The following is a 19,175-nucleotide window of genomic DNA, read 5'->3' on the forward strand; positions in this document are numbered from 1 at the left end:
GACAGGAGAATTGCTTGAACCTGGGAGGCGGAAGTTATAGTGAGCCGAGATCATGCCATTGCACTCCAGCATGGGCGACAAGAGCAAAACTCTGTCTCCAAAACAAAACAAAACAAAACAAAAATCCTCCCCCACTAGAGACAGTACAGGGTGGTTGTTCAGTTTCCTCCAAAAAAAAAGTGGGTATTGGATGATTTGGTTAATACTAGCGTTCAAGTTGAGAAAGTAATAGCATAAATTTGCTCCAGATCTTAACTTACTGTGTGAATATTCTCCACGCAGTTTCTCTTGTTTTTAAGAATCACAGTCCCGAGTGGCAGAGGTGCTGGCTGTTGGTGGGAGTCCTGTAGATGTTGTCTGTATATACCTAGAGGGGCTGGTGTCCTTCCTGGTGCCAATCCTGTTCTCTCCTCCACTGAGTACAGGAAATGAGCGGCCACACAGCTCAGTTGTGGCTTCTGTGCGGAAGTTGGAATCAGGAATGCACTCCCCAGGAGAACAGTGACGTTGCTGATAATTGGGCTCTCACAGAGTGGCCATTTTAACCCGAAAGTGCCAGGGAGCTCAGCCTCTGAGCACATCATATCTCTATGGGAGACAAATGGATTTGGGAGGCCAGGCTCACGTCTCCCTCCCTGAATTCACCACAGTGAGATTAGCCCTCCCTGCCTCACCCTTCATCATGCGGCTGCATGCCAGCCTAGGCCAGGGCTCCAGCAGAGCAGGCGCCCCGAGAAAGCCACTCCGTAGGTTAAGGCCCTCAAATATTGCATGGGCCCCGTCTGCCACCCCTGCCTCCCAAGAGCCCCAGGAATTGACCTGCCCTGCCTTGTGCTCTTTCTTCAGCTGCCATGTAACCTCCAAGAAGAAAAGACTCACCTACTATAAAAGCAGAACACTGAGATGGTCCCACATTCTGCCTTTTAAAAGATTACAGAAACAACCAACATGTACTGAGCATTTACTGCAAACCTATTCTCCACTAAAAGTTTTGTTTAGATTCCCTCATTTAAACCACACCACAGCTGTCTGGTAGAGCTACTATTTTGAGAGTTTAATGACTCGATCAAGGTCTTACAACACTAGGAAGTAAATCCAGGCCGGCTGACCCCAAATATGCATTCTTAACCCCTGCACCCTCCTGCCACTTCCCTGAAGGGAACACTGAGGGCTTGTGAGATTTTTCTAAGGGGTTTTATGCAGGTAGCATTGGAGAAGGCCAATAAGGGATAATTTCCTTCTTTGGTGCCACTCCCTTCTCTATTTAGATCTTGAACGGACAAGAAAGATATTCATAAACAATGTGGACAGACAGTAAATATTCAGCTACATTTTTGGAAGCATCCTCAGCCCCAGGCATTGGGATTCTTCATCTCAGGAGGGAGGAACCTCCCAGAGCAAGGGAAGGGAATGAACCTTTTGGCCTCGAATTTACCAGGGACAGTGCCAGGCCCATCATAGATATTTAAGGTTCCCCACCATTTCAGATGAGGAGACCGAATCTCAGAGGATGAGATAATTTATGCAGAGCTACCAGCTAGCCTGAAGACTTAGAGAACTGGTGACCCAGACCAACCAAGGTAGAAAGTGCCCGGCTGGGGGTTTAGGGGTGGGCCTGCAACCAGCTCTGTGGTGCGGGCCACGCGGCAGGCTGGCAGGACCAGGGGTTCACCTTCACGTGCGTCCTGGTGGCCCATGGGGGCCCTTTAAACCCAAAATGGAAAGAGTAGTGTTAGGGTGTAAAACATCAATTTTCAGTAAATACAGGATGTTCTGTCTTCCCAGCAAAGGCGTCTTTCAGGTGAGGCACAGTGGGTGGCACCCTTGTAGTCACAGCTACTCAGGTGGCTTGAGGCCAGGAGTTCTAGGCCGCAATGAGCTATGACTACACCTATGAACAGCCACTGCACTCCACGACACAGTGCCTCTCTGTTACCGTCTTGCTCAGGCCACTAATAACCTCATCAACTTTCCCTGTTTTTTCTAGTCCCCCTCTTGAATCTGCCTCATCCACCTGCACTTTCTTCATGCTGATTGTTAAGGCCAGAGAACAGTCTGTCATAGAGACTTGTTTGCTTTAGAGAATAATCTGTATAGGATATCCCTTTTCATTCATCAGAAATAACTGGAAGTTACTTGCATTTGTCACCGTGCTACTTATGTGCACGTTGATAGGGGTTCGGTCATCATCCTGTGTTTCCGTAATAAGCTTTGCTGCTGTTATGAATCAAGGAGCTTTTTCCAGAATTTTTTTTTTTTGAGACGGAGTCTGTGTCGACCAGGCTAGAGTGCAGTGGCATGATCTCGGCTCACTGCAGCCGAGGTTCAAGCGAATCTCCTGCCTCCACTTTCCAAGTAGCTGGATTACAGGCCCATGCCACCACACCCAGCTAATTTTTGTATTTTTAGTAGAGACAGGGTCTCACCATGTTGGCCAGGCTGCTCTCGAACTCCTGACCTCAAATGATCCGCCTGCCTCGGCCTCCCAAAGTGCTGGGATTACAGGCGTGAGCCACTGTGCCCTGCTCTTTTCCAGAATTGTTATTGGTAATCTGGTTCTATTTGTTGAACAAGATACTACTGTCATCCCTATTTTTTTTTTTTTTTTTTTTGAGACGGAGTCTAGCTCTGTTGCCCAGGCTGGAGTGCAGTGGCGCAGTCTCGGCTCACTGCAAGCTCCGCCTCCCGGGTTCATGCCATTCTCCTGCCTCAGCCTCCCGAGTAGCTGGGACTACAGGCGCCCGCCACCACGCCCGGCTAATTTTTTTGTATTTTTAGTAGAGACGGGGTTTCACCGTGTTAGCCAGGATGGTCTCGATCTCCTGACCTCATGATCCGCCCATCTCGGCCTCCCAAAGTGCTGGGATTACAGGCGTGAGCCACCGCACCCGGCCCTGTCATCCATTTTTAATTGACTCTGTTCCATTTATCTTGAATTGGAAATTATAATGGTACCTTGCTTTAAGCAGAGCTAGTATGTACAACCGTAGACTTACCAAAAACATATATTTAGAGAAGGGCAGTTATTTGACCTAACCAGAAGATTCTTCCTTTTATAAGAACTTACAGTATTTCTTTATATTTTAGATATATTTAAATAGATTAAAATTGAGTTTACTGCTCAGCAGCATGGTTCTCTTGTAATTACTTGTATTTACTAGTGTTATGAAAATTGATTACTAATAGGCTCGGCTTTTAGTTGATGATGATGGTGATAGTGGTGATGACATTTACTGAGCACTTACGATGTTCCAAGAACTGTTTAAACACTTCATGTGCATCATTTTGTTTAATCCTTACAACCATCCTAAGAAGTATTAGGTACACAATGGACCCCACCCCTAAAGTGACACAGCCAGGGTACACCCCAGGCAGCGCGACTCCAGAGGTGTGTGCGGGGCACAGCATTCTCCTTCATCAAACTGATTCTGGCCGGTGGCTGCTCGTTGATGTTAGTCCATGCCAGAGAATACTGCCTTACAAAGTTTCTAAGCCTCAGAAACGCAGTAGGTGTAAATACTTCTCCAGGAGGCTGAGGCAGGAGAATTGCTTTAACCTGGGAGGCGGAGGTTGCAGTGAGCCGAGATCGCACCATTGCACTCCAGCCTGGGCAACAAGAGCGAAACTCCGTCTCAAAAAAAGATAAAATTAAATAAATAAGTAAATAATACTTCTCAGTAGACTTTCTTTTTCTAGACTAACTGGAAAATTGAGGGTTTTTCATATTTTAATCAGCACCATGGAGTGTTTTTATATGAAATCATAAAAGTGACACAAGTTAGGAATACATGTCTATTCAGCTTTATATTATAAAGTATGCTAAATGTTCTTCTCTGAGAAGAAGTAAAATCACAGGTATTCAAAGCTCATTTTTTAAGCTTAGGAGAATTGTGCACCTGACCAGGGGCTAATATAATTCTACCTTTGGCCACCACAACTCATGATCTGGCAATACTTTCCCCAGAACTCTCTTTTTGGAGTGCTAAGGTAAAATAGATTATTTGGAGCTGGCTTCCTCTCTAATCTTACTTAAATTAGATAATTTCTAATGGCCCTGATGGGCTAGAATTCTGTGTCTAAATATCTAAATCCCAGAAGCAATTGTTATATGTTCCCAAAGCAGACAGTATTTCCACTAACAGAACTCAGATCATGTTGTTATTTGTAATAATTTGATTTGTAGCAAGGTACAATTATAATCTCCAGTGTTGTCTGCCTTGCCTAGTCGGGCAATTTTTGTGATAGCAGTGACCAAGAATGTCTTGTTGTGGATATATCCCAGCACCTAGCATATAATAGATGCTGAATTAATATTTGCTAAGTGAATGAAAACTTCTGGAAGGAAGATAGTCGGTAGCCAAAGAAAATCATTGACAGATATATTTGCACCAACCAAAGAAACAGCGCCACGTAACTTGCTCACTATAACCGTTGGTATTCAGTCATTCACATCATCAGCACATAGCAGCCGAAAACTAGCAAGAACACCCCAAGAGGCCGGGTGCAGTGCCTCACACCTGTAATCCCAGCATTTTGAGAGGCCAAGGCAGGCAGATCACCTGAGGTCAGGAGTTCGAGACCAGCCTGGCCAACATGGTGAAACCCCATCTCTACTAAAAATACAAAAATTAGACACGATGGTGGGCGCCTGTAGTCCCAGCTACTCAGGAGGCCAAAGCTGGAGAATCACTTGAACCTGAGAGGTGGAAGTTGCAGTGAGCTGAGATTGCGCCACTGCACTCCAGCCTGGGCAACAGAGCAAGACTGCGTCTCAAAAAAAAAAAAAAAAAAAAAAACGCCCCAGGAGTCAAAGCCCATCATGATCTAGCTTGCCGAAGCCAGGGAGAACACAGCCAGAGAACCTTGGGAGTATCTGATTAGGGAAAATCAGGAGGGCTGTTTTATAGAAGAAGGGTTTGTACTGGATGAATTCGAGGAAGAATTAGGAAGCAGTGGCCCCTTCTGGATTGGATGCTGCCAAAAAGCAGCTGGGTGAATTGTTCAGTCATCTTTATTGAAGGTGGGAGAAATGAAATTGAGCTAGGATGTTGTTGGTTGGAGAGCGGTCATTAAGGAGAGATTCATCATCCATTTGCAGACGATGGCCTGCAAGAAATAGCGTGTAGGATTCGCTGGGCTCCTCCTTGGCTCCTGGAAGCGTTGTGTGGAGGGAGGAATGGCGCCCTCTGCCTGTTCACCTCCACATCAAATGTACTCATCCAGATGTGGCCTCTGTGATTTGCTTTATTGAAAACAGGAATTTTGATGTTTTTGTGATGGGCTTTACGATGGTTTTTTCAAAACCTCAAAGATATTTCACAACTTTTTATCTGTTTTCCTACAGAAATATTGCTGACACTGCTGAAGCCAGTTGCTTCTTCAGCTGACCGGGCTCACTTGCTCAAAACACTTCCAGTCTGGAGAGCTGTGTCTATTTGTTTCAACCCAACTGACCTGCCAGCCGGTTCTGCTAGAGCAGACAGGCCTGGCCCTGGTTCCCAGGGTGGCGTCCACTTGGCTGTGGCAGGAGGAGCTGCCTCTTCTCTTGACAGTCTGAAGCTCGCATCCAGACAGTCGCTCAGTCTGTTCACTGCATTCACCTTAGTGCAACTTAGATCTCTCCTGCAAAAGTAAATGTTGACAGGCAAATTTCATACCCATGTCAGATTGAATGTATTTAAATGTATGTATTTAAGGAGAACCATGCTCTTGTTCTGTTCCTGTTCGGTTCCAGACACTGGTTTCTTGCTTTGTTTTCCCTGGCTAACAGTCTAGTGCAAAAGATTAAGATTTTATCTGGGGGAAAGAAAAGAATGTTTTTAAAAATTAAACTAAAGATGTTTTAAGCTAAAGCCTGAATTTGGGATGGAAGCAGGACAGACACCGTGGACAGCGCTGTATTTACAGACACACCCAGTGCGTGAAGACCAACAAAGTCACAGTCGCATCTCTAGAAAGCTCTAAAGACCATGTTGGAAAGAGTCTCCAGTTACTGAACAGATGAAAAGGAGCCTGTGAGAGGGCTGTTAACATTAGCAAATATTTTTTCCTTGTTTTTTCTTTGTTAAAACCAAACTGGTTCACCTGAATCATGAATCGAGAAGAAATAATTTTCATTTCTAAATTAAGTCCCCTTTAGTTTGATCAGACAGCTTGAATCAGCATCTCTTCTTCCCTGTCAGCCTGACTCTTCCCTTCCCCTCTCTTTCCCCATCCTCCCTACTTTCATTCCTTTTTAAAAAAATAATATAAGCTACAGAAACCAGGTAACCCTTTATTTCCTTAAATGTTTTGCTAGCCACTTACCAATTGCTAAGTACTGAATTTCAGAAAAAAAAAATGCATTTACTGGCAAGGAGAAGAGCAAAGTTAAGACTTGATACCAATCGAGCTAAGGATACCTGCTCTGGAAGCATGTTTATTCTGTTCCCCAGCAACTCTGGCCTCCAAAATGGGAGAAAACGCCAGTGTGTTTAAATTGATAGCAGATATCACGACAGATTTAACCTCTGCCATGTGTTTTTTATTTTGTTTTTTAGCAGTGCTAAGCCGAAGTTTTGTAAGGTACATAAAATCCAATTTATATGTAAACAAGCAATAATTTAAGTTGAGAACTTATGTGTTTTAATTGTATAATTTTTGTGAGGTATACATATTGTGGAATTGACTCAAAAATGAGGTACTTCAGTATTAAATTAGATATCTTCATAGCAATGTCTCCTAAAGGTGTTTTGTAAAGGATATCAATGCCTTGATTAGACCTAATTTGTAGACTTAAGACTTTTTATTTTCTAAACCTTGTGATTCTGCTCATAAGTCATTTATCTAATCTATATGATATGCAGCCACTGTAGGAACCAATTCTTGATTTTTATATGTTTATATTCTTTCTTAATGAACCTTAGAAAGACTACATGTTACTAAGCAGGCCACTTTTATGGTTGTTTTTCTTGCCCACTCTGGTAAGGGAATAATCTTTTATTAATAGGTATCAGTTTCAGACAACTGCAATACCAAGAAACTGATGACCTTTTTTGAGCTATTTCTCCTTAACCCCTAATACCTTTCTTACCTAAATTTCAGAATGATATCTTTTTGATGTCTAAAAAGCAAAGCATTTTATAATATCTCATTAGCCAGGCTTTTTAGGAACAGAGAAGTTTTTCCTTGAAATTTGATTGTTTGTTTATTTGTGGCAGGGTGAAAAAATACACAAACTACCCCTATTTATATTTATATCTCTCTCTATATGTACAGATATGGAAATATAGAAAGAGATATAGCCCAAAGATAGATGGTAAATAGACAGTCTGAAAATGTTGTTCCATACTAAAGAAACTTTCTGGAAATTTGCATTTCGCTACTTTTTTCCGCTTGAGAGGGGTCTCAATACAGGGAGGTGGCCAAGGAACAGCACTTCTCAGTGGCCACCAGTTCATATATCCCCTCAAAAGGCTCTACTTTTCTCCACCAAACCATTGGGTTGCCCAACTGTGATGGAAAAAACAAGCAGATGTTGGCCCAGAACTCCAGGACCTCCCCGTGGGCTGAGGCTCATGTGGCATACAATTCAGTGTGACCAGTTTTAATGTTTAGAAATAGGTGAATTAGAATGACTTTTAACTTCACACAGCACAAAAGAGAAATAGAGTTTAAACTGGATTTGTTTTATTTTGAGTTTCAAGTCCCTTTTCACTACAACACCGTCCAAAACTATCTACCTATCTCTTCTTTTTTATCCATCTGCCCGCTGTATTTTTAATGTCAATCCTAATTCAGACAAATCTGCAACTTCATGATACTGGTTATTTATAATAATTCATGATCATTGCTCTTTTGAAGGAAAAGAGATGATAAATTCTCTTGTGGATTCAGTCAGGTAATGGATTTTGTTTTACATCTAATTAGGAGAAGAAAAGTAAGTGAAGGAATCCTCTGATCATATTGATCACTATAGAAGCAAAAGCCAAATCAGTTCCCTTCATTATCAGTATTTCTCATGCTGTACACAATAAATTTGTTAGACTGAGTACTTGGTTTTTGTTTAATAGAACAAATAATCAGTGTTTCACTTATATTACTAAATGTGAAAAACATAATGTGAAAAGTATACATACATTAACTTGGTTGTAAAACTCATTTTAAGTGTTCATGTAATGTGGTAAGTTTAAAAAGTGAAGTGAACTGTTTTACTACAATGAATTCATTTGACTCAAAGATTAAAATGCCCCTCCCCCATGTGTATCTCTTATGGCCTGTAATAATTGAAAGCAATGTTTTTGCAGTTTATATAATGCAATTTTTAATCTGTGTTCAAAAATGGAGTTCATATGGGCTTAACACATGAAATGGGTGGCACAGATCCACTTGCAGAACCCAAAGATACACAATCAATTTTGAAATGCAACTTAAGCCATTAATTGTTGGTGTGAATTTAAAATTTTCTAGTGTTTGTATGGTAGTATGCTGCCTAAGAGCAAAGCATTCTCTGCACAAAAGAAAATTACTGTAGTGGCTTCGATTTTAATTAGAATTTTCTCCCTGGTGTTTCTTTATAGACTAAAACAAAATCTTTTAAGTTTCTTACTACAGGTAAAAGCTATGTGCAAGAACCTCAAAATGCTAAAATCTAGCATAATGCCTTAGATCTGTTTTTAAGTCTTGTATATTCCTACATAGCTGTCCGATGTATTATATTTGTATAGTGAATTGTGTACAATTTTTGAATAAGTGCATCATCACTTAACCTTTATGTTGTTTGAATAGTGATGATGATACATTTCTTCAAACATTTAACTGTCATTTTTTTCCTTTGTCATTTGTGAGTTTTATTTGTACAGTTCCTCATGAAGTTGCATCTGAGATGTGTGTATATGAAAAGATTATACAAGGGTAAATTTAAGCAATATATTAACTATGGTTCTTCAGGAGAAAGCTTACAGTGTTTCAGGTTGTGATTTATTTTCAAAATGGAGTTGACTCTGAACATCACTTTGTTCACCTGCATTGATGTTTGTATTTCTAGTGTGAGCAGTTTATGCAAAGGTAGATATATTCAGAGAAATTTTAAATACATTTATGCAAGTTAATATTGCTTTGCTGATGCTATTTGCTTATTTGATGTTAAATAATGCTATTGTAAATAAAGAATTCTGTTGTTATTGCATCATTTAATAAATTTTAATGCCTTCGGGTTTTACATGGCTTTAGAGATTTTAATGTGTTTATATTGTATTTTCTTTCATAATTGCATTTAAAAAGACCTTGTAATTTAATAATTTATTATATTTATATGGCAGTTGACACTGTTCACAGCACCTTAACATTTAATTCTTCCAATAACCCATTTTATAAATTTTTACATTTGAAATAAAGGATTATCTAATAACTTAATGGCAGATATAAGCCACATCTAGTTCCATTGAGTCCTAGATGACTCTTCACCGTAGTGTTCTACCTTCCACTCCCAAATCTCCAGACACATGTATAAGAACAATGTGGACTTCTGACTGGCTTAGGAAGGTCGTATCACACATTAGAATATCCGTAATGGTTTAATAGTTGATAAGCAGTACAAGTACAGTACCTGAAACCTAGATCATAAACTATATGAAATATTAGGAAATGCAACCTGGAATTGCATTTTTAAAAGATCCCCAAAAAAATGATTAGAAAACTCTATCAATGCTATTAACTGTTTTAACAGATTAAAGGAAGAAAAAACATGATTAACAATGAGTGCCATTTGATAAATTTGTGTAGGACAAATGTTAGCTCTCATTCATTTTTAAAAAATAAAGCTAGGAAAAGTAAATGTCATAAATGTATTTAAAGTTATCTGATGGCATTCCCAATGAAACATCTTAATGGTGAACTAAAAGTATTAATTAAAGTCAACAAAACAAGGAACCCCACTACCAAGACTAAGAAATAAAGTACTAATATGAGAATAGACAGAAAACATTTTCGACAGTTTGATTATGGGAAAACCCCAAAGGTTTTTAGGTTTTTGGGTTTTTGGTTTTGCTCTGCTTTTGGAATGAATAGAAAAGCTCTGTAAGATGGCTAGACTATACAAAAATCGATACCATCTATCCACACTAATTTTGAAATTGTATCTTTAAAATATGCCCATTCACAATAACAAAATAATACAATGCTTATTAAGTGGAATTACACCTAACAGGAAGTGTCACAGACCTTTGTGAAGAACCTTTGTAAAGGTTAATCAAAAGACGTAGATTTTAAAAAATGGAGACATGCTGTGAACCCACAAAGACCCAAATATAAGACTATTCATTCTTTCCCCAAATTCATGACAATCCCTATCAAAATGAAAAGAAGTAAGATGCATTTGGAAGAAAAAATGTATGATAATAATGAGAAATTTGGAAGATGTGGGACTTACTAACAAAACATTCTATAATTATTGATTTGTGGTATAAAATACTTAACACAGATAGGGATAAATACATTTGAAAAAGAGCCCAGAGACAGATTGCTGTGTAAATATAAAATCAATATATGACAGATTTCATTTCTAATTCACAGAATCATTGTTCTAAAAAAAATGGTGTTGAGACAGTTGGTCACATTTGAGTGAAATACCAAGCTTAACTCCCTACCTCACAATATTAACAAATGCCAAATGGATCAAGGGTTAAACATAAATGTAAAATTGCTAGAAGGTTATGTTTGCATTATCAGAAAAGTGGAAACATTTTTTGAAAAACAAGTTATTAGGAAATGGATAAGTAAATATATTTGTGTGTGTATATGTGTATATAAGATTTATTATATGTAAGATTTATATATTAGATTTATTTATATATTATATATGTGTATGCATATAAACCTAATATATATAATATTCTACCAAAAATATTCTAATATTCTACATACACATAAATCATATATACTGTAGACTCACCAAATATGTATAACAAAGTAATATTAAAGTACAAAGTTAAAAATGAAAAAAATAGGAAAATGAGCAAAAAAGATGAACATACTAAGTGAAAAATGGCTAATATTAGGTGTTGAACATCATAATAAGTTGCAAACAAAAATAGTAAGGAGATGCTATTTTTCTTTTTTTTTTTTTTTTTTTTTTTTTTTTTTGAGACGGAGTCTCGCTCTGTCACCCAGGCTGGAGTGCAGTGGCGCGATCTCGGCTCACTGCAAGCTCTGCCTTCCGGGTTCACGCCATTCTCCTGCCTCAGCCTCTCCGAGTAGCTGGGACTACAGGCGCCCGCCACCACGCCCAGCTAATTTTTTGTATTTTCAGTAGAGACAAGGTTTCACCTTGGTCTCGATCTCCTGACCTCGTGATCCGCCCGCCTCGGCCTCCCAAAGTGCTGGGATTACAAGCGTGAGCCACGGCGCCCAGCTGGAGATGCTATTTTTCATTTATTGATTTGGCAAAAAAGAGGTTAGTAATAGTCACAAATAATTTCCATGGACTATGGTGGAAATGAACATTCTTTGGCACCTGGAATAAATGTGTAAGTTTGGTAAGATAGATATTTCTTTGTATTTTGGGTAGAACTCATGACTGAAGCCATATGGCTAGAGTTGTCTAGCCTCCAGTTTAATTCTTCAGAATGTCTCCTCTTACTTTTTAAACCTGTCTGTATTCCACCTACTGCATATTTGAACCAATTTTTTTTTTTCCCCAGCTTGTGTTTACTTTGGGTTTATTTCGGTAGGTTTTTTCTTGAGAATGTATAAATTTTTCAACTTTTTTTTTCCTATTGCATAAATTTCAAGGCTATATGTCCTCTTTACAGCTTTTAGCAGCATCCCACACATTTTGTCTACTAATGCTGACAAAGTCTCCAATTATGGTTTGGAATTTTTCTCAATTCTGTTGATTTTTGCTTCTTCATTCAGAAGTTATGTTATTAGGAGCATATACATTTCTCAAGATAAACTGGCTCTTTTATTATTATATAATGCCCCACACTATCTCTGGTAAGCTTCCTTGCCTTGTTTGTCCAAAATGCACATAGACATGCTAAAGCTGGATTCATTTTGCAGATTGTATCTTTATTCATCCTTTAACTTCCAACCTTGTGGACAGAATATAAGTGGTTCCTTACTAATTTTTAATATGGTTTGCTATCAGTTACTGAGGTCTCTTTCTCCCTTTAAGTATATTATCTCTGCTTTTGTATTTTGAAACACCATTTGGCACATAGACAGTACCAATATAACAGTTACATGCCCTTCTGATGGACTGACCCTTTCATCATTTGGTCAGAGATCAGAAAGTGAGGGAGCCTGACGTGGAAGGAACTGGGAGGTGTGTTCCAGGTAGAACAAACAGCAGGTACAAAGGTCAGGACACAAAACCAACTTGTGATGTCTGAAGGACGGTGAGGCCAGTGTGTGGTTAGAAAGACACTTGAGGGGCAAGTTCAGGAGGCGAGGGCCAAAACGCAGCCTGGGGCCAGATCATCCAAGGTCTCAAGGACCAAAGCAAGGAACTTGGTTCTTATTCTAAGTATGGAAGCCAGTGGAGAGTTTTTGTTTGTTTTTGTTTTTGTTTTGTTTTGAGATGGAGTTTCACTCTTGTTGCCCAGGCTGGAGTGCAATGGCGCAATCTGGGCTCATTGCAACCTCCGCCTCCCAGGTTCAAGCAATTCTGCCTCAGACACCTGAGTAGCTGGGATTAGAAGCATGTGCCACCACACCCCGCTAATTTTGTATTTTTGGTAGAGATGGGGTTTCTCCATGTTGGTCAGGCTAGTCTCGAACTCCTGACCTCAGATAATCCACCCCCCCTTGGCTTCCCAAAGTGCTGGGACTACAGGCATGAGCCACCATGCCTGGCCTGGAGAGTTTTTAAAAGGGAGTAATAGGAACTAATTTTTTGTTTTCAAAAGGCCAGCAACTATGTGGAGAAATGTCTGAATTTTAAAAATAAGTTAATTATGGCTGGGCGCAGTGGCTCACACCTGTAATCCCAGCACTTTGGGGAGCCGAGGCAAGTGGATCGCCTGAGGTCAGGAGTTCGAGACCAGCCTGGCCAACATGGTGAAACCCTGTCCCTACAAAAAAAAAAAAAAAAAATACAAGATATCAGCCGGGTGTGGTGGCATGTGCCTGTAATCCCAGCTACTCGGGAGGCTGAGGCAGGAGAACCGCTTGAACCCAGGAGGCGGAGGTTGCAGTGAGCCGAGATTATGCCACTGCACTCCAGCCTGGGCGACAGGAGCAAAACTCAGTCTCAACAACAACAACAAAAAGTTAAAATAAATTTTAAAAATGAAATACCACACGGGGCCAAATTTTTTTTTTAAAAAGTCTAGGGAAATCAGTTAATAGCCTATTAAAGAGGTCAGTTAGAATGGAGGATTGAACCCATGACTACCTCAGCTCCCTCCCATATCCCACTAACACAAATGCCTTTTTTTTTTTTTTTTTTTTTGAGACAGAGTCTCACTCTGTGGCCCAGGCTGGATTGCAGTGATGTGATCTCAGCTCACTGCAACCTCTGTCTCTCAGGTTCATGCGATTTTCCTGCCTCAGCCTCCCAAGTAGCTAGGACTACAAGTGTGCACCACAACACCCAGCTAATTTTTGTGTCTGTAGTAGAGATGGGGTTTTACCATGTTGGCCAGGCTGGTCTCGAACTCTTGACCTCAAGTGATCTGCCCACCTCGGCCTCCCAAAGTGCTGGGATTACAGGCATGAGCCACTGCACCCACCCAAATGCCTTTTTTTTTTTTTTCACACACAGGATCTCTGTCACCCAGGCTGGAGTGCAGTGGCATAACCATGGCTCACTACATCCACTAATTCCTGGGCTCAAGTGATCCTTCCACCTCAGTCTCCTGAGCAGCTAGGACTACAGGTGTAGTCCTAGACCAGCTAATTTTTTACATTTTGTAGAGACGGAAGGGTTTCACTATGTTGCCCAGGCTGGTCTTAAACTCCCAGCCTCAAGTGATCCACCCGCCTCGGCCTCACAAAGTGCTGGGATCATAAGCATGAGCCACCGTGCCTGGCCCAAATGCCTTTTTTTATAAAGGCATAAACCCACAAGGACAAGGATAATAGGAGATGAAACAACAGCAACAAAATGTAATTTGAACGCTGATAAAAGGGTGGTGACTCATTTTGTAGCCCCTGGAAAGCTGAATGGCAAGCAGTGAGTAACGTCAAGAAGCAAGCGAAGTTTCCCACAGATGTCTCCCGGCCCAGGAGCCAGCCAGCACCTCTGGATGCGTGATTAAGAAGCCAGATCAGCTGGGCGCCGTGGCTCACGCCTGTAATCCCAGCACTTTGGGAGGCCGAGGCGGGCGGATCACCTGAGGTCAGGAATTCGAGACCAGCCTGGCCAACATGGTGAAACTCCGTCTCTACTAAAAATACGGAAAATATAGCAGGGCACAGTGGCGCGCACCTGTAGTCCCAGCTGCTCCAGAGGCTGAGGCAGGAGAATCGCTTAAGCCGGGGAGGGGGAAGTTGCAGTGAGCCGAGATGACGCCACTGCACTCCAGCCTGGGTGTCGGAGTGAGACTCTGTCTCAAATCAATCAATCAATCAATCAATCGTGGCAGGGATACCAAGGCAGACCCAACAGGAGACAGGTCTGCCGTAAGGAGCAACCTTGACTCAAGCACTCTCCCGGCCTTGCCAAACTTGGAACTGGGCTGCACTTTTAGACCCTTTCCCCTAAACTTCCTTCACGGTCTTTCCGCTCTTCTAGCCTCCCCTCCATTCCTCCCTACTTTCAGGCGATTGGCAGGTTAAGGAGCTAGTTGTTAAGAGGTTTAGATGCTGAACTGAGGCAGGTCTGTTACGCAAAAGACAGAACCCTTGTATGAAAAGCCTGGGGCCCTTCCACATGGGTGGAAATATCTGGATGGGCGCCTCTGAAGCTATTGCCTCTGAAGCTCCCTGAGCCTTCTGGGCTTGCAGAGAAGGCCCATCCTTCCCCACCGGGAGCTATCGGCTTAACAGCTACAATCACGAAAGATAAGAATGGGCAGTTTGAATCGCGGTGGGACCAAGGAGTCTGGCCATGGGTCTGATTAGCCCTTTCTCTGCCTTGCTTGAGCTTCAGCAGAATTCGAAATGGCTGGCGGTAAGGCTGGGAAGGACGCCGGAAGGGCCAAAACAAAGGCGGTTTCCCGCTCGCAGAGAGCCGGCTTGCAGTTCCCGGTTGGCCGTATTCATCTGCACCTGAAACCTAGGACGACCAGTCATGGACGTGTGGGCGCGACTGCCCCTGTGTACAGCGCAGCCATCCTGGAGTACCTCACCGCAGAGGCACTTGAACTGGCAGGAAAAGCATCCACAGACTGAAAGGTAAAGCGTAGTACCACTGGTCACTCGCAGCTTGCTATCCGTGGAGATGAAGAATTGAATTCTCTCATCAAGGCTACGATTGCTGGTGGTGGTGTCATTCATTCCACACATCCACAAATCTCTGATTGGGCAGAAAGGACAACCGAAGACTGTCTAAAGGCTGCCTGGATTCCTTGATATCTCAGGACTCTAAATACTCTGCCAGCTGTCTAGTGTTGGGGATTCCAGTGGACTGCATCTCTGTAAAAAACACAGTTTTGCCTTTTTGAAATTCTATGTGAGCAATTTGGAAGTTTAATTAGCTTTCCAACCAACCAAATTTCTGCATTCCAGTCTTAACCATATTTAAGTATTACTGTGGCGTCAAAGAAGCTATTGATTCTGAAGTAGTTGGTTTTGATTGAGTGGACTGTTTTTAAAAAGCTGTTTGGATTTTAATTGTGATGCAGAAGTTATAGTAACAAACATTTGGTTTTGTACAGACATTATTTCCACTCTGGTGGATAAGCTCAATAAAGGTCATATCACAAACTTTAAAAAAAAAAAAAAGCAAAGAATGAGCAGTTGCCTCAATTAAAAGTCATGATTCCTGTTCAGTTTCCAGAACTGAGCCAATTTTCAAATCCAAAATTCACTGATAGGAGGTGGCCGAGACCCTAGGGGTAAGAACCCTGCAATCTCATGGCAAATATATACTGTAAGGATTCCCCCAGTATTTCCCTAAAGGGAGCTATGGTCATTTACTCAGGTGACTATACACTGGGAGACATTTAAAGGATTCTTGGCACAGGGTCTGAGTTGACATTGATACCTGAAAACATGAGTGTTATCCCGAGCCCCTGCTAGAGTGGGCGCCAAGGGATCAATGGAGTACTGGCTGATCCCATTCACAGTGGGCCCAGTGGTTCCATGGTCCCAGTTGGCTCTTCCCAAGTCCCTGATTGTACAACAGGAATTTTATGCTTGGCAGTTGGAATAATCCTCATGTTGGGTTGCTGGCCTGTAGTGCCTTGGGGTGGAGTGGGGCGGTGCAGATGAGCACCGTTAAAGACCTTCATATAGAATACAGAGTGCTGGCCCTTAGCATTTGCAGGGTGATCCCTGCTTTTGCACCCCGGAGAATGACTGTAGACTACCACAGATGTAACCAACTTCAATTTCTGATCGCAGCTGCAAGGCTGGATGTGATATTGTCACCGTAGCAGACTAGGCATCAGGTACGTGGTGATGCAGCCAGTGATTTGACAAGTGCATTCTCTTCCATTGCAATTAGAAAAGAGAACCAGAAATATTTGCTTTCAAACAAGAGAAACAGGAATATTCATTTATAGTTTATTTCAGGACTATATTAACTTTCCCAACTTCTGTCATGATATAGTCCAAAGAGAACCTGGACCACGCAGACATCAAACAGAACATGACACTGTCCCCTTCTATCAGTGACTGATTGCACAAAGACGAGAAGCTCATATACTAGAAGTCTTGGTAAGCTCGTGGGAAGTAAATGCTATGATGACTCAGGGACTGGCTGCTTCAATGAGGTCCAGTGATGGAGGGCATGCCAAGATAACCACTCCAAAGTGAAAGGCAAATTATTGCATCTGGAATCTCCTACCACAAACAAGGAGGCACAGCTCCCGGTAGAGCTATTTGAGTTTTGCAGGTAACACCCTCCACTCTGAGGACTACTATTCAGTGCCTTCCACATGTAGGGGTACTTCTCCAGCCTGGAAACCAGGTGACACAGAAGGCTTCCAGCTTTGAGTGAGGCCTGGAGCAGGAAAGGGTTATGTGACAGGTCCAGGCCACAGTGCAAACCGCACTGCTACTTGGACCATCTGATCTTCAGACCCTACGGTGTTGGTGGGGTAGGGGTAGTCAGTGGTTGGAAAGGAGGCAGTGTGAGGGGATGGGTAATGGTGAGCTCTGGTGGAAGAATCAGATTGCAGCCTCCTGGGATTCTGGAGCAAGACCATGATATCCACAGCAGAGCAGCTTATGCTGTTTGAGAAGCAACTGTTACTAGAGCCTGGTGGAGATAGAACCCTTGGCCACCAAACACCATGTGACCACACGTCCATAAGTGACTGCTGGGAACTGGGTTCTGTTGGACCCAACAAGTCATAAAGTCACACGTGTCCAGTGGCAATCATAAAATGGAAGTGATCCATCAGGATTGGGTCCTGGAGGGGCCACAGGGCATGAGTAAGCTGCACTCATGCACAGGGCATGAGTAAGAAGCCCAGAGGCCCATGTCACCCACCACAGATGCACCCATGCCCTCCCCTTGTTATGCGTACAGCCTACTAGGGAGAGCCCATATGACTGGCTAAATGAGAAGGAAAAAGCCCAAGCTTGGTTTACAGATGGATCTGCTCAGTTCATGGGTAGAGCTAAAAGCGAACATTAGCCACACTGACAGGTGGCCCGGAAAGAGGGAACAATGTTCTCAATGGGGGAAGCTGCAAGGAGTAGATACATATGAGGAAAAGTGGCCTGAAGGGAAAATATGTACAAATTCCTGGCCAATGACCAATGGTCTGAGCATCTGGTCAGGGACTTGGAAGGAAACAGATTGGAAGATTGGAGACAAGGAATCCTGAGAAAGAGGCATGTGGATGTGCATATGGAAATGGGTAGACAGTTCAAGGACTTCTGATTTGCATGTTAATGCCCACTGGAAACATCTACCACAGGAGACGCACTGAACAACCAAGTAGACAAAATTACTTGCCAGTGGACATGAGCCACCTTCAGTCACCCCAGAACGGCTGGAGACATGAATGGCATGCCCACGGTGGTAGAGACGGGGCTCTGCATGGGCCCAACAATGTGGATTTTCACTCACCAAGGCAGAGCTAGCCATTGCTGCCTCTGAATGTCCAACTTGTGAGCAACAGGGACCAATACTGAGCCCCAGTATGGCGCTATATCTCCAGACCAGATCTGTGAAAGCCAACCACATCGTGCCCCTTCAATCTTGGAGGGTCAGCAGTTCATCCTCACCGCTTTAGATACCCAGGCATGGATTGACCTTCCCTGACCACAGAGCCTCTGCCAGGCTTGGGGGATTCCTGATTCACAAACATAGAATTACGAGCAGCAGAGTATCTGACAAGAGGCCCAACTTCCTAGTGAAGGTGGGGCAGGAGGGGGCCCCTGGCCATAGGGTCCATGGTCATATGACAGACTGCTCCAGGTTGAAGCAGCTGGCCTCACAGAGCTTGGGAGCAGCTTCCTGAAAAACAATGGGAAGTGCTAGCTCGGAGGCACACTCTTTCAGGATTCAACTTATGCACTGAATCAGAAACCTCTAAATGGCACTGGGTCCTTAATCAGAGAATATGTGGATCTGGGACTCAAGGGATGGAAGCAGGAATTGCCCCTTTCAACATGATTCCCAATAGCCCACTGGGGAATTTTATCCTTGTCATCCCCGAAACACTGGGTGCTGCAGCGTTGGAGGTCCTGATCTCGAAGGGAGCACACTTGCGAGTGGATATGGTAAGGGTCCATTGAACTACAAGTTACGGCCGCCACTGGCACACTTAGGACTTCACATGCCCAGAACCAGCAGGTGAGAAGAGTCACTACAGTGGCAGGGCAATTAACCCTGATTGGCAGGAGGAAGCAGGGCTGTCCAGTGCATCCCAGAATTGCCTGGATCCATTGTAACTGTGAATGGACACATGCAGCAAATCTGGACTGAAAGACTCAGAGCCCTCAGGAATGAAGATTTGGGTCACACCCCCTGGGAAACCAAGGCTTCCTGAGGTGATTGCTGAGGATGAGGGGAATTTAGAATGAATGGAGGAGGAGAAAGAAGGCAAGTGCCAGTTGTGGTCTCAAGACCAGTG

The 19,175-nt window shown here is 42.7% G+C and overlaps 1 protein-coding gene and 1 pseudogene across 23 annotated transcripts in view; both read left to right on the forward strand.

Annotated features, from left to right (window-relative positions):
• NCOA2 (nuclear receptor coactivator 2) overlaps positions 1–9,204 on the forward strand; it is a 298,236-nt gene extending 289,032 nt beyond the window's left edge. For all 23 annotated transcript variants that reach the window (XM_055232966.2, XM_063612651.1, XM_055232952.2 and 20 more), the window contains one exon: positions 5,345–9,204. In XM_055232966.2, coding sequence (XP_055088941.1) covers positions 5,345–5,356 — 12 coding nt within the window. In that variant the 3' untranslated portion in view covers positions 5,357–9,204. The remainder of the gene's footprint in view (positions 1–5,344) is intronic.
• A 5,859-nt stretch (positions 9,205–15,063) lies between these two features.
• On the forward strand, positions 15,064–15,869 carry LOC129457599 (histone H2A.Z-like; annotated as a pseudogene).
• The last annotated feature ends 3,306 nt before the right edge of the window (positions 15,870–19,175 follow it).

This window comes from Symphalangus syndactylus, chromosome 11 (assembly GCF_028878055.3).
Source record: "Symphalangus syndactylus isolate Jambi chromosome 11, NHGRI_mSymSyn1-v2.1_pri, whole genome shotgun sequence".
NCBI lineage: Eukaryota > Metazoa > Chordata > Mammalia > Primates > Hylobatidae > Symphalangus > Symphalangus syndactylus.